At 40.0% G+C, this 24841-nt stretch overlaps 1 protein-coding gene across 1 annotated transcript in view; it reads left to right on the top strand.

Moving 5' to 3' along the window:
- The first annotated feature begins 368 nt into the window (after window positions 1-368).
- Window positions 369-24841, top strand: part of atg7 (ATG7 autophagy related 7 homolog (S. cerevisiae)) — a 122247-nt gene continuing 97774 nt past the window's right edge. The window contains exons 1-3 of the mRNA XM_048606554.1: window positions 369-387; window positions 1353-1497; window positions 4575-4733. Of these exons, the coding sequence (XP_048462511.1) occupies window positions 1390-1497; window positions 4575-4733 (267 nt within the window). The 5' untranslated portion in view covers window positions 369-387; window positions 1353-1389. The remainder of the gene's footprint in view (window positions 388-1352; window positions 1498-4574; window positions 4734-24841) is intronic.

The raw sequence follows: 24841 nt of genomic DNA, 5'->3' as shown, positions 1-24841 counted from the left end.
TAATCTGTAGGGTGTGGCTGCCTCCTGGAGCAAACGTCCAGATAACTTCCTCCCTGATGTGGCAAATGTCTGCAGCTCAGGCTCCAGGTCCACAACTCGCATCTGAAGTCACTTGAACTACAAACATTTGCTCCAAATGTTTTTATTGTGGATCACCTTGATGTCCATCAGCACATCATCCAACCTTCAATTTCCTGCTAGACTCCAATAACCCTTAACTCTTTTTACAAGACCAAAAATTGGTCAAAATCTTTTATGTTTCATTAAAGTCATCTCTTGTTCTTCTAAACTTCAGTGAGATGGCCCAAACTGCTCGACCTTTTCTCGTAAGGCGACCACTTTGTCTGCAGAAGCACCCTAGTAAATCTTCTTTAAACTTTTTCCAATGTGAGTATAACCTTCCTTGGATAAGGAACCCAAATCTGTATATGGTGTTCTAGATGCAGTCTCGGCAATGCCCTGTACAGCTGTAGCAAGGTTTCTCTACTTTTATATTCTGTTCCCCTTCCAATAAATGGTAATATTACATTTATTTTCCAAAATGCTTGCTGCAACTACATTCTAACATTTCATGATTCATGTACACAGACACACTGATGTCTCTATACCACGACGTTCTGTATTCTTTCTTCATTAGCATTATATTCAATGTTTCTGTTCTTTCCACCAAAGTGGATGACCTCCCATTTTCCCACATTATACTCTATCTGCCATTTTTTTTTTGCCCATTCATCTACCTGCCTTTTTGCATTGCAAACTCTTTGAGTTCATCCCACAGTTTATTTCTTTCCCATCTTTGTATTGACAACAGATGTATTCTGTTGCTTAACCCAAGTCACTTATGTGGTTCTGAAATAGTTGCACTCCCAGTACTGATACCTTTGGATCTTCACATACATGGAGGTAGTTGCAGTGATGTACCTAAGCATATACCGAATGCTTAGGCAATCTGATGTGTGTTGCTTGATCCAGAAAAAAAGAAAAGTTTCCAGGTAAAATGAACATTGCTTGAATGGAGACTAATGATGAGCCATCTTTATCGCCTTACATGTTATGGATGCTTCTTCTAAGATCTGTAGACATTGTTTTAAATGTGACATTTTAATTAAATTGCTTATGTGCAATAAATCTAATATTGAATCCTGAAGCTTTTAAAACAGCAAAGATTTATTTTAAGCTGATGATCACCATTTGCGGAAAAACAATTCTCAGTGTGCATATCATTTTTTAAACAATAGTGTCAAAATAAGCTTTTAAATTAATCTGGATGACCATAAATAAGAAGTAGATTACAATGTTTCAGTAAGACATTTTTCTGAATTCATATATGTTGTTTTTCTTTTATGTTGAAGACTGGCTGAATCATCGGTTGATCTCAATCTTAAATTAATGCGTTGGCGTCTGGTACCAACCCTTGGCCTGGAAAATGTTATGGCTACTCGGTGCTTGCTGCTTGGAGCTGGTACACTGGGCTGTAACGTAGCACGGACTCTAATGGTAAGACTTTTACTATTTACTAACGCTTTGGTTGCATGTTTATTTTTAAGAGGATTTTTCATCATAAACTGTGTTTGTTACCTGTTTGCCTTTTGGTTAATCTGGTACCTTTCTTTTTGCACCACGACCCAAGATAAATGTACATCACATTATAGGATCAAATCAATGCAGATGCTGAAATCTGTACCGAAAGCAAAAAATTGCTGGAAATCACAGCAGGTCAGGCAGCATTCATGTAGAGAGAGCAAGCTAACATTGCGTTGCACTATCTATACCCCTTGTCCCCCAGCACTCCTCCACCCCATCACCATTGCATAAATCATGCCCCCTGCACATTGCACGTCAGCTCTGAAGAGTCATCTAGACTCGAAACATCAGCTTGCCCTCTCCGTGGATGCTGCCTGACCTGCTGTGATTTCAAACATTTTTTGTTTTCAGTATATATCCCATTCTGCCCAGATCAGGATTTCTGCAGTTAAACTATTTTTAAATTAGCAATTTTGTGGTCTGAGATAGAATTCTGAGAGAAAACCAGCGGTGATTTATATTCTGCCAACTTCATGAACTATCAAGGTGTAAATCTTGAATACGTTTGGCAGCATGCATCAATCCGCTTAGTGGTTTAAAAAGTACTGTCAAAATTCTAAGAGTATCAATTAATTAAAAGTACACAGTTACCTGCTATTAGCTGTTGTATAATCTATAATTGGCATCAATGGCATTTGATATAAACCATATAATTTGACATCCCTGCTGAGCTGTGCATCTTTATTTTAAAATAATTATTTTATATCAACTGTATGCATTGTGGAGTTTTAAATCTGAAATTGGTATTTTTTCCATGCAACTCTAGTGTGTTGATGAAGTTATCTTGAAAAAAATTTATTTAGAAAAAAATCTGCCGTTGAACCTCACTGCCCTGAAGGAGGCCACAAAGCACATTGTACAGGTGCAGACTGTTTGGAAGAGATTAAGAATGAAACCCAAAGGAACCAACACACCCTGATTCTACAGCCTCCCCAAAGTACACAAACTGGAAGTACCCCTTAGACCCGTAGTCTCCCTACCAGGCATTCCATCACACAGATTAGCCAAGGAGCTACAAAGGAGACTCGGGCACCTGGTCTACAAGTCACCCCACTCTATCCACTCAGCCCAAGAATTCCTCAACTCCATCAAAGACATAAGGATAGAGGACAAGGAGACCATGGTATCATTTGATGTCACTGCCCTATTCACATCAATAGACATACCACTAGAAAGGGAAACAATGACAGCACTACTGGAACAAGACCAAGACCCCAGTGAAACCAGGTCCACAGACAACATGCTGACGCTACTTAACCTATGCCTCACCACCCACTTCACTTTCAGCGGCCAAACATACAAACAGATCGATGGGACACCCATGGGATCACCTATCTCCAGACTTATAGCCGAGGCAGTGATGGAAAGGACTGCCCTTCCGCTAATCCAACCTAAACTATGGATACGCTACGTGGATGACACCTTTGTCATCATTAAATGGACCAAACTAGAGGAGACACAAACTAATAAACAACACCCTCACCGGAATCAAATTCACCAGAGAGGAAGAACAAACACCTCCCAATCCTGGACGTCATGGTAGAGCGCAAGACAAATGGGGAACTCCAAATGAAAGTACACAGAAAAGCCATACACATGGACCAGGTACTGAACTTCAACAGTAACCATCCTAATCCACACAAATGAAGCTGCATGCGAGCACTATTTAAATGGGCAACAGCACGCTGCAGCAGCACAGAACCACGCCAAAAAGAAGAAGAATACCTCTTCCAGGCTTTCAAAGATAATGGATATCCAAAAAACTGGTTCAGAAGATGCCTATTACACGAACAACACCAGGAAGATACTACACACCCCGACACACTCATCATGCTACCTTACATCAGGAACAATTCTGAACTAACCACAAGACTGCTACGACCGCTGGGCATCAGAGTGGCATACAAACACACATCAACCCTACGACAACCAAAGACCCACTTCCCACTATGGAGAGGACCAATGTCATATATAAGATTCCCTGCAGAGACTGTGATAAACACTACATCGGACAAACAGGAAACAAATTAACAACAAGGGTACACTAACACCGACTGGCTACAAAAAGACACGACCAATACTCACTTATCTCTATCCACATGGATAAGGAGAACCACCAATTCGACAGGGACAACACCCAAATCCTGGGACAAGCAAAGCAGAGACAGGCACGGGAATTCCTAGAAGCCTGGTACTCCACGAAGAAAGCCATCAACAAACACACAGAACTCGATCTCATATATATTTCACTACGAAGGAAAACCGGAAGTGAGGTAATCCAGCTTAATGGACTCAAAGTTTAAAAACCAGGCGGGAAAACACACCGACACTTCATCGGAGGCTGCTCTGATGATGTTACCCAGCAGGGTAATGAAATGTCTGCGGAACAACGAACCAGCTCGGCGAGCCAACCAACCACAACACCACAACCCGAGCTACATATCTACTCCAAAACCTTAAAGAGATAGACAATTAGACTTGCTTCTTTGCTGTTTCCCCATTGCCCTACAATTTGTTTCCTCTGTAGGGATATATCCAAATTTGAAAGTTTTGCAAGCTATTATTAACTCTGTTCCTATCACCAGTGCACTCCAGGACAAAACAGTTTGTTAAATTTAAAACAAAAGGATTCTTATGTCCTCCTCGTTCTTTTGCATTTGTTTAATTGAATGTAATTATTGAAAATTGCACAGAACCTTTCATGAGAAAGTTTGTCTTTTTCATGAGTTTCTGATTACAGTCGCTACCTATCCCCATGGTGCCTCTATCGCTCATCTCTGATGTGTATGTTTCATTGGTAAGGAGAGCATTTATTGCCTATTCCAGCTGCCCAGGATCAGGTGATGGTGAGCTGGCTTCATGAACCACTAATCCATGTGACATTAGTACATTCAATGCTGTAATGCCAAGTAATCAGAGGTTCTTTTTATGAAAAATTTCATGATTAGACTGTCTTGCTTCAGAAATAATTTATTGTCTGTTCTTTTTAGGGCTGGGGCGTAAGGCAGATAACGTTTGTAGACAATGCAAAGGTGTCCTATTCTAACCCAGTGCGGCAGTCGTTGTATGAGTTTGAAGATTGTTTTGATGGCGGGAAACCCAAAGCACTAGCTGCTGTAGAGAAACTCCAAAAAATCTTCCCAGGCGTGGTAAGCAGGGTTTTATACTGTTTACAAGTTGTTATCTTTGCGTGATAGACTTCAAGCCTTGAGTTTATTTCTAAAATTACCAACAAGCCTTGCTTTTTCAATTTTGAAAAATCCCAGGGAACTTGTAAAGTAGTGCCGCTAGAATATTTAAAATTGTATTAATTTCTACTTTTGAAAATTAACTTTTTCTAGATAGAAGTTCATTCAGGGAAGAAGGGCACAAAAATGTTTTAATCACAGTTCAGTGGTTTAGAACCTTCTTTATACATGATTATCCTCAAAGCCTTTCAGGCTTGCACATTTTCACAGCTTTTCAAGATTTTACAATTCTATTATGTGTAATGTGTTCATATTGTGATGTGCACAGCTGAATACATTAGATTACAGACAATCAAATGTGTTGCTTTCAGTGCTTAAAATGCAATAGAACAATTGTTGAAAAATTGGCTGGGTTGCTCTCTATAAATGTAGCTTGCTGTCCTTGTTATAACTTATACAAAGCATAAGTTAATTAATGGAGAGGCAAAGGCCTAGTGATGTTACCATTAGACTTGGCTAATGTTCTGGGGGCCCAGGTTCGAATGGTAGAATTTGAATTCAATAAAAAATATCTAGAATTGAGAATCTACAGATGACCAAGAAACTGTTGACAATTGTTGGAAAAACTCTTCTAGCACACTATTCCCATCAGGAAAGGACATCTGCCATTATAACCTGCAGTCATGTGACTCCAGACCCACCGCAGTGTGGTTGACTGCCCTCTGAAATGGCCTAGCAAGCCTCTCAAGTGTATCAATTGCTACGATGTCTCAGTAACAAAATGAAGCTGGACGGGCCACGTGGCATCGACCTAGGCACTGGAAAAGAAACAGCCTTGTTGATCCTGCAAAGTCCTCCTCACCAACACACAGCCGTATGGCACAGAAACAGACCTTCAGTCCAACTTGTCCATGCCGACCAAATTTCCCAAACTCAACTAGTCCTACTTGCCTGCGTTTGGCCCATATCCCTCTAAATCTTTCCTGTTAATCTACCTGTCCAAATGGCTTTAAAATGAATCTACCACTTCCTCTGGCAGTTCATTCCACATATGAACCACCCCCTGTGAAAAAGTTGCCCCTCAGGTCCCTTCTAAATCATTCTCCTCTCGTCTTAAGAATATGCCTTCTAGTTTTGTAGATGATCCTACCTTAATGAAAGGATCGTTGCTGCTCACCTTATCTATGCATCTCATGATTTTATAAACCTCTATAAGGTCACCCCTCATCCTCTTTCGCTCCAGTGAAAAAGGTCCCAGTCTATCCAGCCTCTCCTTATAACTCAAGCCTTCCAGTCCCAGCAACATCTTTTCTGAGACCTCTTCAACTTAATAATATTGTTCCTCGAGCAGGACGACCAGAACTGCGCACAGTACTCCATAAATGGCTTCACCAATGTCCTGTACAACCTCCATCATGATGTCCTAACTCCTTTGTTCAGTGGTTCGAGCAAAGAAGGCAAGTGTGCTAAATGCCTTCTTAACTACCCTGTCTACCTATGACACAGCTTGCAGAGAACTATGGACCTAGACCTGTAGGTCTCTCTGTTTGACAACACAATCCAGGGGCCTCCCATTAACTATATAAGTCCTGCCTTTGCTCATTTTACCACAATGCGATACCTCACATTTATCCAATTTAAACTCCATCTGCCACTCCTCAGCCTATTGGCCTAATTGATCAAGATTCCTTTTTAATCTCAGATAACCTTCTTCCCTGTTCACTATACGACCAATTTTAGTGTCATCTGCAAGTTTACTAACCATCCCTCTTAAATTCACATCCAAATTATTTATATAAATGACTAACAACAGTGAACTCAGCACTGGTCCCTGCAGAACAACACTAATCACAGGCTTCCAGTCTGGAAAAACAACTCTCCACCACCACCTTTTGTCTCCTACCATCAAGCCAATTTTGTATCCAATTGACAATCTGAGAACTAGTGCCAAAATTGGGAGAGTTGTCTCACAGCCTAGTCTAACAACAGCCTGATATTGTCATACTGTTGGAGCCATACCTTACAGACAATGTCCCAGACATCATCATCACCATCCCTTGATATGTCCTGTCCCAGTGGCAGGATAGATCAGCAGAGGTACAGGCAGCACAATGGTGTACAGTTAGAAGGGGTTTTTCTTGGAAGTCCTCAATATTGACTCTAAACCTGATGACCACATAGGCAAGGAAACCTCCTGCTGGTTACCATGTACTGTCCTTCCTCAGCTGATGAATCTGTACTCACCATGTTGAACAACACTTAGAGGAAGCACTGAGGGGGGCAAGGTTGCAAAACGTACTCTGAGTGGGGGAATTTCAATGTTTACCGCCGAGAGTGACTCAGCAACAGCACTGCTAGGTCCTAAAGGACATAGATGCTAGATTGGATCTGCAGCAGATGATGAGGGAACAAACAAGATGGAAAAACATACTTAACCTCATCCTTACCAATCTGCTGGCTACAGATGCATCTGTCCATGACAGTATCAGAAAGAGTGGCCACCGCACAAACCTTGTGGAGATGAAGTCCGACCTTCACATTAAGAATAACCTCCATTGTGTTGTATAGTACTATCACCGTGCTAAATGGAACAGACTTCAAACTGATCTAGCAACTCAATACTGGGTATCCATGAAACACTGAGGGCCATCAACAGCTGCAGAATTATACACCAGCGCAATCTGCAATCTCATGGCCTAGCATATCCTGACTCGACTATTTCTACCAAGCCAAGAGATGAATCCTGGTTTAATGGAGAGTGCAGGAGCCATTTCTTCACTGTCGCTGGGTAAAAATCCAGGAATTCCCTCCCTAAGGGCATCGTGAGTCAACCCACAGCATGTAGACTGCAGTGGTTCAAGAAGGCAGCTCATCACCACCTTTTGAAAGGCAACTCAGGATAAGCAATAAATGCTGACCAGCCAGTGACACCCATGCCCTACGACTGAGCTCTCAAGAAACTTTGGCCCTATATCTGAACGTATTCAATTTGTTCATCCATTATTTCTGTATCTCTCAATCAACAGTTTTAGATCTATTTGGTACATTGCATAGAAATCCATATCTTCCTGCAGAAAAGAGTAAATTTCAACATCAGAAAGAGTGGTTGGTTTGATTTAATGATCTCCTGTTTCTTCCCAAAGTACACTTTCTGCAATCTCAGCAGTAAAGCTAGACCATAAATTCTTTAGTGTTTGTTGAACAGTACATGGAAACTCTGTACACAGAATAAGTGATTAATTACTGAACCAGTAGTGAAGAAACCTGCATTAGACAATGGAAGTCTGTGCTTTGTACATGTTTGATTTATTACTGTGCAATGAATCCCATTTTCTTGCTCTTTTCTCATATTTCTGCACAGTCTTCCTTTTCATGGGTACAACCAATTCCATCTTGAAGGCTACATGGAATTACGTAGACGATACAGTGTGGAAGCATAACCATTTGGCCCAACTACTCCATCTTCTCTATTCAGGATATCTTTCTGTTTGCTTTTCTCTCATGTGCCCATTTGGTTTCGCTTTAGAAGCATCCAAGCTATTTGCCTGAACCACTTCCTGTGGTTGTGTGTACCACATTCTAACCACTAAGTAAATAAATACCTATTATTTCCCTATTGGGTTTATTGGTAGTTCCCTTGTATTTATGACCTTCATTTATATCCATCCAAATGTCGAAATATTGTCTCCACATCTAAGACACCAGTTAGCAATTTATCACATCAGACCATCTCTAAATCTCTTTTGTAATAAACCCCCAACTTTTTAAGTCTTTCTTGATAACTGTAATCTCTGGCACCATCTGTTTTATTCTCATTTTCTTCAGTTATTCTTTACTTTTTGTATGGTTTGTACACCAGAACAGTCTGCGTTACTGTAGCTGCAATTTGATCTGGGATTTAAATAAGTTTAATGTAAATTTGCGAAGTCTAAAGTACTATTATTGAATCGAATTCCACCACCTTCTCGGACATTGAATTCTGGATCTTCCTTCGAGTTCTTTCATCAATTACCTTAAGTTTGTGTCTTCTGGTGACTAACCTTATGTCAGAATTTACTCAATCAAAGTTCTTCATAGTTTTAAACCCCCAAAAACTGTCTCCTTTACCCCTCTGATTTGAGAAGACTAACCTTGCCTTTTCCTGTTGCTGCATGTATTTGGAGTCCCTTATCTCATGGATGGAACTGTCAGCTGTCGCTAATTTGGTAACACTCTTACCTTCAAGTCAGAAGGTCATGGGTTTGAGACCCACTCAAAAGTCTTGGCTAAAAACATCACCACCACCATCACCACCACTACTTCATCTCTGCACCCCCTCGAAGGCTTTCCCAGACTGTGATGCCAAGACTGTACTCCAGCTGAGGTCTCCCTGAGCTTCTGTACCCTGTCCTCGATTTACAAATCTAAGATCCCACACCATTTTTTTAAACAACCTTATCAACCTGGCTAAAGTTTTGTGTATAGACCCAAGCTCCTGTGTATGTGCACCCTCTTTAAGACTGCCTCTTCATTCTTACACAAAAGGTGCATCATTTCACACTTCCCTGCATTGCTCACTACATAATGTCAGCTGAAAATATTGAAAATATGTCTTTTACACAAAGTTAGGATTATTAATGCATTTCAAAAAGAGCATTGCTACTAATACTGACTCTAGGGGTACAGCAAAGTATAATTAATTCCCTTCTGTCTGTAAAACAGCTATTCATTACTACCCTTAGCGTTCTGTCTCAGCTCAATTTGTATTCATGTTGCTACTAAGTCTTTCATTGCACTGCCTTCAATTATATTAACTAATCTAATATGTGACTTTTTTGAAAGTCCATGTTCACAACATCAGTTGCATTAGTCTCATCACCCATCTGTTATTTCATCAAAGAATTAAATAAATTTGATAGGTGTCAGTTACTTCTAAAGAATCTGTGCTGGTTGTCATTTCTGAAACCATTTATTTCCTCATGATTATTTTAGTGCTGGATCACAATGTAAGAGACCCCACACAATTGATGGTAGTTTAGCCAATGTGTAGTTATCACTGATACCTTTCTGACCTTTATTGAAAAAAGAATTAATCCTTTCAACAACCACACCACCACCCCGCCCCCACCAAAAACACTCCCATACCCAAGAAGGATTGAATGATTGTGACCAGAATCTCTACTATCTCAAATAAAAGCAAAATGCTGTGGATTCTGGAAATCTGAAATAAGGACAGAAAATGATGGAGAAATTCAGCAGGTCTGGCATCATCAAGTTCTGAAGAAGAGTTGTATGGGACTCAAACTTTTAACTCCGTTTCTTGCTCCACAGATGGTGTCAGATATGCTGAGTTTCTCCAACATTTTCTGTTTTTCCCTCTGCTATCTCCACAATTATGATGTATCCTGGTGTGCTGAGGAAACTGGATCAGGTAACCACTTCTGTGTTTTCAACCTATGCATTTCCTTTAACACAGCCCTCACTGTCACAGTAGCAGCGTCCTCTTTTTGAAGATAGTTGCAAAGTGTTGATTCAATACCTCCATCTCCATCAGGTTCCTTTCATAAGAATATTTTGGTTTTATGTTAAATTGCTTGTTTTAACTGTCTTTTTCCTCTTTATATGTTCATCAAAAACCATTTTCTGTTCACCAGTAAGCTTATCTCATACACTGTCTTTTCCCCCTCTTGTTCACCTTATTCAGCTCTCCTCACTAATTTCTGTATCTTCCATGATCCTCCACTGTATTTTGAATCTGAAATTTATCATAAGCCTCCTTTTCCTGATTAAAATTAATCTCTGTATCTGTAGTCATCCAGAAAGCCTTTTCTTTCTCCCTAGGGATATGTGTTTAAGCATCTCCTCTGCAAGGGCCTCCCTTTGCTCATTCACAGTTTTACCTTCTAATTCTCGTTAATCCATCTGAGCCAGATGCTTTTCAATATGTTCCATTTGTGTGCCTTAACCTCTGATTTTTTGTTTCCATCCTATTCAATAATTACTCCACACCGCATGCTATTGTGATCATTTTGCTGACTGCTCTTCCACTGAAATGTGCTTCAGTTGCACCACTTCTTTCCCTGTTGGGTTGGTGCCGTACTAATCGAGACAAGTCTCCAGTATTTATTTCGGGAATCTTATCATTACCACCATCACTCCACCTTGCCTTTTCAGATCTGTTTCCCTCAGAGTTTATAATGATAATTAAAGGTATTCATTATTAACACACTATTGGTTTTACAAAATAAAAATCGGTATTTGATATGTAGTCTTTCCAGTACAATATCTTCATGCTCTCTGCAGGCAGAGCCAGGTTGTTGATATATTAGTTTAGTTGTCTATGACTTTACCTATTTTGGCATTTAATTAATTTATGTGGTGTTGTTGACTGTGCAGGGCAAGACTACACGACTGCAGTACTTGGTTTCAGCCAATAGAGGGTAGTAACAAACAGTGACAAATCTTCCACAGCCTGTAATCAAAATGTTTGGTGTTTAAAGCATTCATTTCATGTGTGTTATCCATGAGTTTGTTGACCTGTAGCGCTTATTGTTGTGCATTTGCAATTCCTTTTACATTTTGGTACTGGTTTAAAAAAAGTTGTAAGTGCTAAGATTCCTGTGAGAGAATTAACATAGAAAGAGGAGCAGTAGATCATATGCCTCTACCATTCAAACTGGTTCGAGCTGATCATCAGTGTTAACTCCACTTTCACATGCTATTTTTTTTCTGAGCAGCCAAAATTCTGTCAAGTCCAGCCTAGAATGTACTCAATGATGGACCATCTGTAACCTTCCAAAGATTTGCAATCCTTTGAGTGTGGAGATTTCTCCTCCTCTTATTCCCAAGCAATGAGCCCCTTATCCTGAGAATCATCCCCCATATTCCAGATTCCACAGTGAGGGGAAGCAATCTTCCAAATCGATTTCCTTGTATGGTGTCAAGAGAAGGCTGACGATACTGACTACAGCCAAAGCTATGGGCCCTGACAACTTTACAGAAGTAGTACTGAGATGTGTCGCAGAACTTGCTGTGCCCCTAACCACGCTGTTCCATTACACCCACAACATTGGTTTCTATTCGGCAGTGTGAAAAGTTGCCCGGATACATCTTTTCCCTAAAAGCTGGTAAAATCCAATATTGCTAATTGTAGCCAATCAGTCTAATGTTAATCACCAGTAAAGTGATGGAAGGTCTTGTTGACAGTGCTATCAAGTAGCACTTAACAACAACCTGCACACTGCTGCTGAGTTTGGGTTCAAACATGGACAACAGAGCTGAACACAACCAAATATTTCAGCCCCAGGGCAAAACTTCAGGAGTTTCTCAGCATAGTATCCTAGGCCCAGCCATCTTCAGCTGGGTGGCGTAGTGGTTAACACTGCTACCTCACAGCACCAGGGACCCAGGTGCAATTCCAACCTTGGGTGACTGTCTGTGTGGAATTTGCACATTCTCCCTGTGTCTGGATTTTGCCGGGTGCTCGAGTTTCCTCCCACAGTCCAAAGATGTGCAAGTTAAGTGGACTGGCCATGCTAAATTGCAACCCTGTAGAACCATGCCCTGGATGAGCACGTAAAATGCACAGGACCAAGTGCAGATAAATGGGATCAGTGTAATTTGGTGTTTGCCAGTTGGTATAGACATAGTGGGCTGAAGTGCCCTTTTCTATGCTGTATGATTCTATGACATTCAAATGCAGCAAGTTAAGGGCGTCTATTCAGGCTTGGACTGATAAGTGACAAATAACATTCCTATCACATAGTGCTGACCAAGGACTCTCTCTCAACAGTTGCCACATGACATTCAATTACATTTCCCATCACTGAATTCCTGACTTAACATCCTGGGCACTGTCACTGACCAGGAACGTTCTTAAATTCTATGACCTGCTATTGTAATCAATGTCAGGTATTGTCTACTTACAATAACTTTCTGGTTCTAACTTTAGTGCAAATCAAGAATAAGACCTTTATCCTGACCCCTGAGTTACACAGCTATGGTTTTACATTAATGCACTTAATTTTGACATATCATACTTAGTGCCCAAAATACTTTACTTGCTGACCCAGAATGAATTTAAGACAGATTCTCGGATGGAACATAGAGTTTTCAAAGGGATTGATTTTAGGAGCAGGCAGAACAATGACAAATGGAGTTCAGTGTGGAAAGGTGTAAAGTCATCACTTTGGTTTTGAGTTGGGCACATCAGACTGATCATCAAGTCCCAGGAGGGGCTATGGTGGAGCAAAGGGTTTATGTTTGCATAATCTTGTTAAAAGTTACTATTTGTATACAAAGTTTAATCAGAAAAAGCTGAAGCAAGGTGGCCATTAGTTCGTGGGCTTGGGATACAGGACTATAGAATACACATGTGAGAAAGTGATGATGGCCAGACCCCATCACTGACTTCTTAGCATCTCAAGACGTCTCTCCAGCCCTGATTGCTCAGAGACTACAAATAGCAGCACCTCTGCTCTTATTGTCTTCTTGCCCCCTGCAACAACCTGCTTCTAGCTCCTCCCTTTGTCAGGAGGTCATAAAACTCAAATTGGCAAACACCTTTGCAATATTCTCCCCGGTTGACTTGTAGATCATTCAGCTGAAATCCCTCAATTTCCTTTAAATGGTGTTTTGGTCTCCATGTTCCAAGTGATTTCTGACAATTTTTTAAGAGTTCAGATCTTCACAGAATTGTGAAACTACAATTCACGTCCCTCCACTTTAAACCTAATATTCAACTAATGATAACATTATGAATCTTCACATACTACAGCCAGCAGCATTTTGACTGAGGTTGTTGACTTGCTTGGTGAGCTGGCTTGTTTTCATTCAGACCTTTCATCACCATGCTAGGTAACATCAGTGAGGCCTCTGATGAAGCGATGTAGTTCTACTCCGCTCGGAATTTATGCTGTCCGGTCCATTATGGTGAGTAATGTCATTTCCGGGTTTGATCGGTAAGAGTTTGTATACAGGGTACAATTCTGTATGTTTGTTGATTGCATTATGGGTTGTTGATTGCATTATGAGTGGAGAACCATGCCTTCAGGAATTCCCGTGCGTGTCTGTGTTTGGCTTGGGCTACTATGGCTACGTTGTCCCAGTTAAATTGATGGCCTTCATTGTCTGAGTGTGCTGATATTAGGGAAAGTTTGTTGTGTTGTTCTGCTGCTAGCTGATGTTCATGTATTCTGCTGGCTAGTTTCCTTCCTGTCTGTCCGATGTACTATTTGTGGCAGTATTTGCATGGTATTTTGTAAACTACGTTGGTTCTGCATATAGCACAGCCAGTAGCACACAAGCCCACAGCCACTCTACAACAAACACTCACAAGGATTAAAGAACCCGTTCCCACAACATGCAGAACCAACGTAGTTTACAAAATACTGTGCAACAACTGCCACAAACATTACGTCAGACAGACAGGAAGGAAACCAGCCTCAGAATACATGAACATCAGCTAGCAGCAAAATGACATGACTAACTTTCCTTAATATCAGTACACTCCGACAATGAAGGCCATTGGTTTAACTGGGGCAATGTAACTATTGTAGCCCAAGTCAAATATAGACACACACGGGAATTCCTAGAGGTATTCTTCTCAACCCACAATGCAATCAACAAACATATAGAATTGGACCCCATATACAAACCCATACAGGACAAAACCGGAAACGACACTACTCACCGTAACGGACTGGTGAACTGCTGTCTTGATACTGACGGACAACATGGAAAAGGAGGTGGGGTAGTCCTGATTATAAAGGATTTCATAAGGGCATTAGTGAGAAAGGAGCTTGGCTCATTGAATCAGTATAGGTGCAGATCAGGAATAGCAAGAGTCAAAATGCTTTAAGGTTTTAGCAAAGATTTGTGGCCCAGGTTGTGGCAAGTAGGGATGGACAATAACTGCTGAAATTCTTAATTTCTATATCAACATGAATCAATTTTTAAAAAGAACAGCAAGTTTTGCATTTTCCCAACTACACTCATCTGAAATGTCAGTGACAGTAATGGGGAGAGTTAATTTCTTCTTCAAAGGGAGGTTAATGGAGGGAAAAAGGAAAGGGAAATTCCAATCTGTTCTTGTGCGTGTTAATTGTTGTCTGCAGAATGCAATTGACCAAAGTACAAGATGCGTTTAACAGATTCCCTTCACCCTGGTATGGCGCACAGAATCTAACCAAGGGAGAAAAGTGCATGTTAGGAACAAATGTTCCATCCAAGTGATATTTTATACTTTAAGTCCATTGGCAGTTGACTATTTATATTACAGCATTGTTAATGGTATCTTTGGCAGTCAGCCACACAAGTGCAAAGTGCCAGCTGGAAGTTTTGAAGGTGGCCCTTTTAGACTCTGGATTGTTTCTGCTAAACCTTTATTAACTATTCTAGTAATGTAGAAAACTCTAACCGTTGAACTAAAATAAAAAGAAATTGAGTCACAGGAATAAGAAAGTTAATCAAGAACTCTTTGCTAGTGAGTAGTTTTTCTTCTATCTAACTAAAAGTTGTTTGAAGTCCAAGTACTTACAGAGGACTGTTTTGCATTGTAAGTGTGCATATGTCATCTGTAGAAAAGAGAGACAAGTCCAAGGGAAAAGAGCTAAGACTAAACGAAATGAGCTAACTAATTAAAGCCATGTTTTAAAAACTTGATTGACTCAGTAGTATTGATTTTTGTTACACTATGCATACAAAGAAAAGTGTAAGAAATTTCTTTTCACCTCTGTCTCCGTGATCATATTGCTTATTCATGAACTAAGTTTAAAAAGTCCATTGATATCTGAAGTGCCCTGCTACTATTCATTTGCACTTGTAAAGGCTTGAAGTTTGTTTAGATGTTGTCACAAATGTGACATATTTAAGTCAGTGAATGATATGGTCTCAGTTTATTGGCGTTGGTGGGTAATTGAAAGATGGCATTATTTCTTTTGAGTTCAGTAGTTAAAACTATATTGGCAGCTCTTCCTATTCTTCCTTTCCTCTGAGGTCATGTTGCAGCTCCTTTCAAGAAGACATGTTCTTGTTTTCTCCAAATGTGATGCTAAAACCTCGTTGGTAACAAATGCTGTTGATATATGCTATGTTTTCTGAACAACTGAACAAGGTGACAGGAGATTCCTGTTTATGTTCTTAAATTAAGACATTTGCAATTGCCATTTTTGAGATTTTCCACATCTTGCAAAAGTGCTACTTGGTTGCAACTTTTAAAATTTTGTTTTATTTTAATTAATTCCCTCAATTGCAGTCATCATGAATGTATGCACAGATTTTCCTTTGAAACATTTCGTGAAAGTTTGTTCAAGTTCAGAGGCATGCAGATAAAGAGATTGAGACAGGTTTGCTTTTTGTCAACTCAGATTTAGCCCAAAAGGCTTCCAGTTTAAATATCACACAGCCAGATTTTGGATAAAACTTCCATTATGTTGTAATAATATGCTTTGATCCCCAACATCAGAAGAATGTCTCTGCTGAATCAATCCCCAGTCCCTCCTTCAGTTTTGCACCAGTTCTGTGGAATTTTGTGAGGTTCCCAAATTAGTCTATGGTCTGAATAGTATCAAAAGTAATGGAATAGGATCATGCAGATTTTTGTTTTCAGTCGAAACATTTTTATGTATGTATGCTTTTAAACAATTTACCAGAATTTTGTCTCCCTGATGTAGTGGGATGCGTTAGCTAATACTGTTGGCATGCTGTTAAATGACTTTCATATTCTTAGCTTTCATATCTATTTCTGCCTGGTTACATTTTGTCACAATTAGTTTCACCAGATGCAACCTCATGAGGCATTTTTGATGAATTTGAAATATTCAATTTGGAACAGTTTTGGAGGAGTATAGTTAGATCTACCTTCCTTCTGAGAAATTTGGCCATGTTCAGACAATTTATTATGGAACAAGTATGTCAGATACCCATCACAAATTGTGAAAATCATTATCAGTTAGATTTTTACAGACTATTGCTCATTAAGTTCGTAGCTAATTGGATAAGTTTTTAGCCATGAGATAATGGCATTGTATGGTAAGGAGCCATTTGATACCACAGATGTATCACGTATAAGCTGAGGCCTTGGGAAGAGATCGTCTTGTCTTGTGATGTTTTGGTTGAATGTATTGTGTTGTATAAGAAAGACAAGGGCTTAGAAGGACGAAGAAAAGTTTTTTTTTATTGTTTTGAAATTATAGGTTTAGCAGAACTGTGAGATGTTACTTTAACAACTGATCATTCAGTAACTGGAATGTAGCTTTTTGTTGCATACAAGTATATGAATTACGAGCAGCCATTCAGCCCTTCAGCCTGTTGGCCATCTAATAAGACCATGGCTGATCTGAATGTAGCCTCAACTCCACATTCCCCCCCGATCTCAGTAACTTTTCACCCCCTTAATTACCAAGAGTGTAGCCACCTCTGCCTTAAAAATGGAGCCATAGAAAAGTTGCAGCAGGGAAGGAGGCTATTGAGCACACTTTGTCTGCCCTGGCTAAGTAAATTAGCAGCCCATTCTAATCCTACTTTGTAGCACTTTGTCCAAATCTTTGCAGGTTACAGTGCCTCTGGTGCAGATCCAAACTCTCTTTAGTGAGTCTGGGCCACAACCATCAAACTTGACAGCAAATTCCAAGCATGCACGACCTGACAGAGTTTTTCCTCATATCCTCTCTCTAATCCTTCTATGAATCACTTCTTATCTGTGTACCCTGGTAAATGACCTCTCCACAAATGGAAAAGGTTTCCTGCCCATTCCCTTCATTATTTTGAACACCTCAATTTAGTCACTGCTCAGCCGTCTCTGTAATATGATAAACAACCCTAACTTATACAACCTTCATGATAGCTGCAATTTGCAAGCCCAGACAACATTTTTGTAAGTTTCCTCTGTACTCTCTGCAGAGTAGTTGTGTTCTTCCTGTATTGTGGTAACCAGAACTGGGGATACACCTCCAGTTGTAACCTAACTAGTGCCTTGTATAGTTGCAGCGTTACATTTTACTTTCGTATTAAATACATGTCCATTACAGAAAAGTGAACCATAAGCCTTTTTTGCCACCTTATCTACTTACCTTGCCATTGTCGGGAACAAGGGCATTCATTCCAAGGTGTCTCATGCCATCAACTCCTCTCTATATTTTCCTGTTTATTATGTGTTGCCTTGGTTTGTTTGCTTTTTCCCCACAAAAGAGTAACCTCTCACCTCTCTGAATTGAATTAAATTTGCCACTTTACCTTCACTTAACCAACCCATTGATATCATCCTGCAGTTGACAGCTCCTTTCTACACTGTTAGCTGCATCGCCAATTTTTGTGTCATTTGCAACTTTCCCAATCATACCTCACATTTAAGCCTACCTCATTAACATATGTCATAGAAAGCATCAATCTCAATATTGAGACTTGTTGACTAGGTTGGGCCTGTGCTTATTGGAATTTAGAAGAATGAGAGGTGACCTTATTGAAACATACCAGATTTGTGGTGCTCTTGACAGTGCAGATGTGGAAAGGTTGGTTATTTATCATATCAGCCATGATCTCATTGAACTATGGAACAATGGATGGTTTACTTCTGTCAACATATGCCCTTTGTTTCCTGTCACTGAGCCAATTTTGGATCCAACTTGCCACATTCTCCTGCCTCCATGAGCTTTAATTTTTCTTAAGTCTGCAACAGGGAATGTTGTAAAGTGCCTTACTAAGCTCCATATCGGCAACATTCACTGAGCTACCCTCATCAAACATCCTTTCTCCTTCCTCAAAAAAATTCAAATAAGTTAGTAAGACATAATCTTCACTGAACAAAACCATGCTGATTGACTATCCCTAATTAATCTCTGCCTTTCTAAGTAAGTTAATCCTATCTTAGTACTGAACCTAGTAACTTTCCCACTACCGTGGTCAGACTGTTCTATAATTATTAGGCCTATATCTTGCACCCATTTGAATAATGGTCCAACATTCACAGAGCTCCAGTCCTCTGTTGCCCCATCTGTATCTAGTGAGTAGTATTCACTCTAATTTCCGTTACTTCTGTATGGACCTTTGAGGTCCTTGCATGGCAGTGACTTGTGGAACCTGAGGTCAATGCTGCCAGCTGCCTCAGAAGACCGCTTACTTTGCGTGGAATCTTGGGGTAGCTGCATGCATATGCAGGCACACAGCTTACAGAAGCTAGTAAGGATCGGAAAATGGTCCTCCAGGCATCTTCTGTTCCTTTCCCGGTTTCTATTAACAGTCTAGGATGCAATTTGTTTGGCACTGGTGATTTATCCACCTTCAAGGAAATCGATTCCTCCAGCACCAGTGTTAGAATGTTGGGTAGAGTATTCATGAATTAGAAGACCAGAAGTTAAAACTTTTTGGTAAAAATGATCATGGGGACAAGAGTGCCATGGTCCCTTTAAGAGCTTGTGTTTTTGTCTATGCTTGGACGTTTATAAATGCAGGTGCACAGAGAGTGCCCGAATGAAAACATTTTGTATAGCAGCCAAGCAGCATTTTTACCTAAGACGACAAGTTTGAATTTGGCTAGAAAATTTAAGCAAAGCACCTAGATACAGAAAGCAAATTGAATTTAAATCTGATGGTCTTGACAACCTGAAACCAATCATATTGCAAGAATTTGATCATGTCACTACAGATATATAAGATGAGGGCATTTGGGAAATCGGGGAGAGCCAACAGCCATCTGAAGGGGAGAGCCAACTGCCACCTGCCAGAGTTAATACCATTCAGCTCTCCGAGAAGGGCCATCTAATTAATCAAAGTTACCATGGTATTTTAGCTCAAAGTCCTCATTGAAGAAATTACAGAGATAAAACATCCCTCAGCAGAATTAACAGAAGAAGGGTGTTTGTGAAGAGACTGGAGATGACAGAATATTCCAGAAGACAGTCTGTGTGAACTTGGAGAGATTAACTTATAATTTATTGCTTCTTATTAATTGAGTTTATATTAGTGGGACTTGTGTTTATTTAAACAGCGTTCCTGTAGAATTAGACCAGTTAGGGAATAATTAGTAGTATAAGGGGAATTGTCTGTTTGTTAATTTGTTCATTGTTACGTTAAATAAATTGTTTCTTGTTACTTGTAAAGTGGAGATCAGGCTTTCTTTTTCTTTAATCACTCTTTTAAAAGATTGCGAGGGGAAAGCCTGGCTTCTCTCGGTGTTTCAGTGGTAATTATTAGAGGGGAACCCCTACTCGTGTCATAACAGATTGGGGCTTGTGTTTTTAGTTTTAATTATCAGAGGGGTTTGGCCATTTCCCTGTCATAACAAAAGCTGGGGGCTCAAATCCAGGATCTGGACGGATTTGGACAGATTAAGTTTGGGATTTGGATGGTTTGAGTTTGGGATTTGGATGGTTTGTACATGGGATCTGGACAGATTTACACAGACTTGGAGATTCGTGTCCTGGATCCTTAAATAAAACTCAGGTAAGAAAAAATCTGTTTAATTTCGGTTACATGTGGCAGGTTAAATTAACAGTGAGGGGAAATGGCTCTTAACATTGCTAAAGAGGTCCTGGGATTTGAAGATGCTTCCCAAATTTGCCAAGAAAGTTTAGAAAGACTGTGTTGCCGTTAGCATGCAGACAGGAAGTATTATGGGTAGCACAGGAATTACCAATAGGGTGTCATTCAGGTGTGAGGAGGACTCAGGCTAAAATCCAAAAGCACTTCTATTGGCCTGGTTTGCATAAGGACATGGTTGAATTTTGCCGTAACCTGTTATGTATGTCAGATGGTAGGAAAACCACAGGCAATAATAAAACCAGCACCTTTGATGCCAATTCCCACCTTTGAAGAACCTTTCACACAGATTATCATTGATTGTGTAGGTCCCCTCCCTAAAACCAAAAAGGGAACCAGTATTTGCTAACCATAATGAATATGTCTACCAGATTTCTGGAGGCAATTCCATTATGGAGTGTCAGGCAAAAAGGGTTGTGGAAGACTTGCTTGCTTTCTTTACTGTTATGGCCTCTGCAGGGAGTCAGTCAGACCAAGGGTTCTATTTTACTGCCAAACTATTTAAGGAGGCCATGGATAGTTTAGACATAAAACACTTTAAATTGAGTGCATACCATCCTGAATCCCAGGGAGCATTGGAAAGGTGGCATCAGACCCTATAGACCATGCTTTGGGCTTATTGCCAGGAATGCCCAAATGATTGGGATAAAGGTATCCCATTTATTTTGTTTGCCGTAAGAGATGCCCAAATGAATCAACTCTGTTCACTCCCATTTGAGTTGATATTCAGGCACTAAGGAAGAGAGCCTTTAAAATTAATTAAGGAAATGTTGATAGGTCTGAAATCAGAGATCTCAGTTGGATTATGTATCTGAGGTGAGAGAAGGATTAAACACAGCCAATGAATTAGCTGGACAACATCTGAATGTGTCACAGCATTTGATGAAGTAAGAAGCAGATAAGAAATCTAAGATTCGAACATTTGCCCGTGGTGATAAAGTATTGGTGCTGTCACCAGTGGTAGGAGACCCCTTCAATTCAAGGTTTAGCCGTCCGTGTCAGATTGAGAAGAAGTTGAGTCAGGTGATTTTTCTGGTAAAGAGGCCAGATAAGAAAAAAAACTTTATCAGGTATGTGAATGTGTTGAAACCCAACTATGACAGGGATAGGGAACCAGAAAAGCTAGTATTAGTTATGGCCCTTCAGAGTGAGGAATCGGAATCCGAATCATTTGATTTTGATGTGCCTCAAAGTAAGTTAAATAAAGAGGAAGTTCTTATGGAATGGGATAGGATAGTGAGCTATCTGTCTCAGGAACAGAGGACTGAATTAAAAGGCTTATTGCAGAGATATGAGGACATGTGTGGGAATAGAATGGGGAGGACTAGTACTATAATGCATGAGTTTGAAGTAAGGAATGCTGTTCCGATAAAACAACACCCCAACAGGCTTAATCCTCTTAAAGCTGTACAGGTACAGAAGGAAGTGGAATCAATGCCACAAGAAGAAGTCGTCGAGCCGAGTCAAAGTGAGTGGAGTTCATCGATCATATTGGTTCCAAAACCTGATGGCACTCAATGGTTATGCGTGGATTATCGGAAGGTAAATGATGTAACTAAATCAGACTCCTACCCAATTCCAAGGCTGGAGGACTGTGTGGAAAATGTTGGACAAGCCACTTGTATCACAAAGTTGGACTTAATCCATGGTTACTGGCAAGTGCTTTTGTCCGTGAAAGCAGAAGAAGTTGCTGCATTTGGAACCCCAAATGGGCTGTATGAATTCAAAATAATGCTCTTTGGGATAAAGAACGCACCAGCCACATTTGAAAGACTAATGAACAGAGTTGTGGCAGGATTGACTAATTGTGCTGTCTATATAGATGATGTTGTGATCTTTAGCCATTTCACGAGAAGATCACGTGGTGCATTTGGCAGAGCTCTTTGAAAGACTACGGAAAGCAAAACTGGTCATAACCTTAGCAAAAAAACTGAATTTGTAAAGGCAGAAGTTGTAACACCAGGGACCCGGGTTTGATTCCACCCTGAGATGAGGGTTCGATTCCACTCTCGGGCAACCGTCTGAGTAGAGTTTGCATGTTCTCCCTGAGTCTGTGTGGGTTTCCTCTGGGTGCTCAAGTTTCCTCCCACAGTTCAAAGATGTGCAGGTTAGATGGATTGACCATGGAAAATGTGGGTTTACAAGGATATAGTAGGAGGTGGGTCTGAGTGGTGTGCTCTTCCAAGGGTTAGTGCAGACCCGATAGACTGAATGGCCTGCTTTCATGCTGTGAGGATTCTAGGATTCTATGAGTACTTCCCTCCTCATTATATTTATTTCATCTAATGTTTCACACTCCTCTCCTTTAACTGGAAGATTGGCATCATCCCTCTGTGAAGACAGAGACAAAGAACTCGTTATGAAGCCCTGCTCATGTCCTCAGCATCCATATACAAGTTACCTTGTACATCCCTGATGGTCATTCTTTTGCTCTTAATTTCCTGATGAAAATATCTTTGTATTTTCCTTAATCTTATGGGCTAATAGTGTTTACATATCCTCTCTTTGCTTTCCTAATGTTCTTTTCAGTTCACCCCTGCACTTCCTATTCATCTGAGCATCCTGTAGTATTACTGCTTTTGAAATTGACATAACCTCTACTTTTCTGCATTATCTTTCCCTGAATGCTTCTTGATAACGAAGGGACTCCAGATTTGGCAAAACCACACATTTTCTTTGTGGGCATATGTCAACACTGTCCATAGAATCTCACTTTTGAAAGTTACCCACTAAATTTCTTCACATAGCTGTATCCAGTCCCTTTTTGCCAGGTCATCTTTCAGCTTTGTAAAATTTATTTTCCCTGCCCCAAATCTCAAATTTGTACTGTTTTTTTTTTTTTTTTTTTTTTTTGTGAAAAAGGGGGCAATTTTAGGAATTCCCGCCCCCCCCCCCCCTCCCCCAGCCAAACAGTTCTGCGCTACAACGGAACTGTCAAAATAGAAGTACAACTCCCAATTTCTGAAGGAACCCTAACCAGAATCTCATGTCAGATATGCGGAAATTTTGTTGTGCAAGAAGAAAAAACGAAGGCAAACTTTTAGAGATTGCCACACCTTGCAAAACCTGGGCTAATAGATTTTAGTCTTGAAAATAACTGCAGGCCAGCTGGCTAGACTGTATTAGTTTTTGGTGGCAGTGTTTATAACTATTTATACATGTACTGAAAAATGATTGTCTTTAGTAAACATCATTAGATTTTCAAAACCAAGGGGTTAGTTAAGTACGGCTGTTCCTGAAGTTCATCCATGCTGAATTGAATTTTTCAACTCTTTTGTCAGTATCTATAAAAAAAATTGATCAGAACGTATGCTTGCTGACTGTGCTGCCAAATCCAGTTTAATTTCAGTCTGTCAGCTACAAAGAAACCAGCCAAGTAACAGCAGTAGGTGCTGAGGTCACCCTAGAATGTAAAATTGAAATATTATTGCACAAGATCCTGTAATATCAAATTTCCTGAGAGAATTTGTTTTGATTTTTCTTCAGTTTTATCAAACTGAACATGAATTGTAACAATGTGGATGCTCTAATCTGTTTTTATTTCAGTTGACATGTGGTGTGACTAGCATAGACAGCACGATATGACTGATATGCATTAAAAATTATTTATAATGATATCGCTCTCTTAAGAACTCTCAAGTTTTCGAGCGACCATGGCTGATGGTTTACTAGAAGAGTCCTCCTTACATGTTCTGCAGATTCCATTGCTCACAATAAAGATGCTTAGTAGACTGAGCGTTTTTAATGACCAATTTGGGTGCTGAAGAATAGCTCCAAAAATCTAACTAATATATCATGGTAAGCATGTAAACAAATTTCAAGTTGTCAATGTAGTTGCAAGCTTCTCTGTTATAACCTGTAAATAAATACATGCAATAGATCTTGGGCATGATAAGTGAGTTCTAGTCTTTCCAGAGTTTGCATTGTTGTTTCGGCCTGTCTTATTGATATTTCCCAGCCATGGTGTATGCCTAAACTTCATTTCCAGCCTCTGATGATTTCCAGGCTGCCATTTGACGCCTCACAACAATCTTTCGATCTTATTTCACCAGTGGAAAGTCAGGAGTTTTGCAGCTTGAATTTTATTTCAGAAATTGCCCCTGCCAAGAAATACTGAACTCGTCCAAACTACTGGCTTTGCTTCTGATGTAACATAAAGGCGGAGGTGGGAATAAGGAAACAAAGCACCGCACAGCAGACCCCAGCCCCCTTCCTGGGTGAATACCCTATGTGCTAACAAGTTTGAGGGTCCGATATTGATTCCATCAGCAAAGAAGCCATTGTTAAGAGCCATGAAGAGACCCTGGAGATATATATAAGAGCAGAATGAAAGAAGGAAACCGTTATAAAGGGAGTGCTGGAGAAGAAGTGAAGAAAAGAATTAAATACATATCATGGGTTACATACGCCCATTTTGAAAATTGTGTGATAGCTTTACAAAGAAAAAGTATGAAAGATTTGGAAATAAATAAGGAGAGAGTAGCTGTATGGTTTAATTCTTCTGCTGATATAAAACCAGGGTCAGATTTGTTATTTTTATACACTCTCTTCTATGG

This window comes from Rhincodon typus, chromosome 16 (assembly GCF_021869965.1).
Source record: "Rhincodon typus isolate 14 chromosome 16, sRhiTyp1.1, whole genome shotgun sequence".
Lineage (NCBI taxonomy): Eukaryota > Metazoa > Chordata > Chondrichthyes > Orectolobiformes > Rhincodontidae > Rhincodon > Rhincodon typus.
Note: the sequence above shows the minus strand (reverse complement) of the source record. Positions and strands in the feature narration are given on the sequence as shown.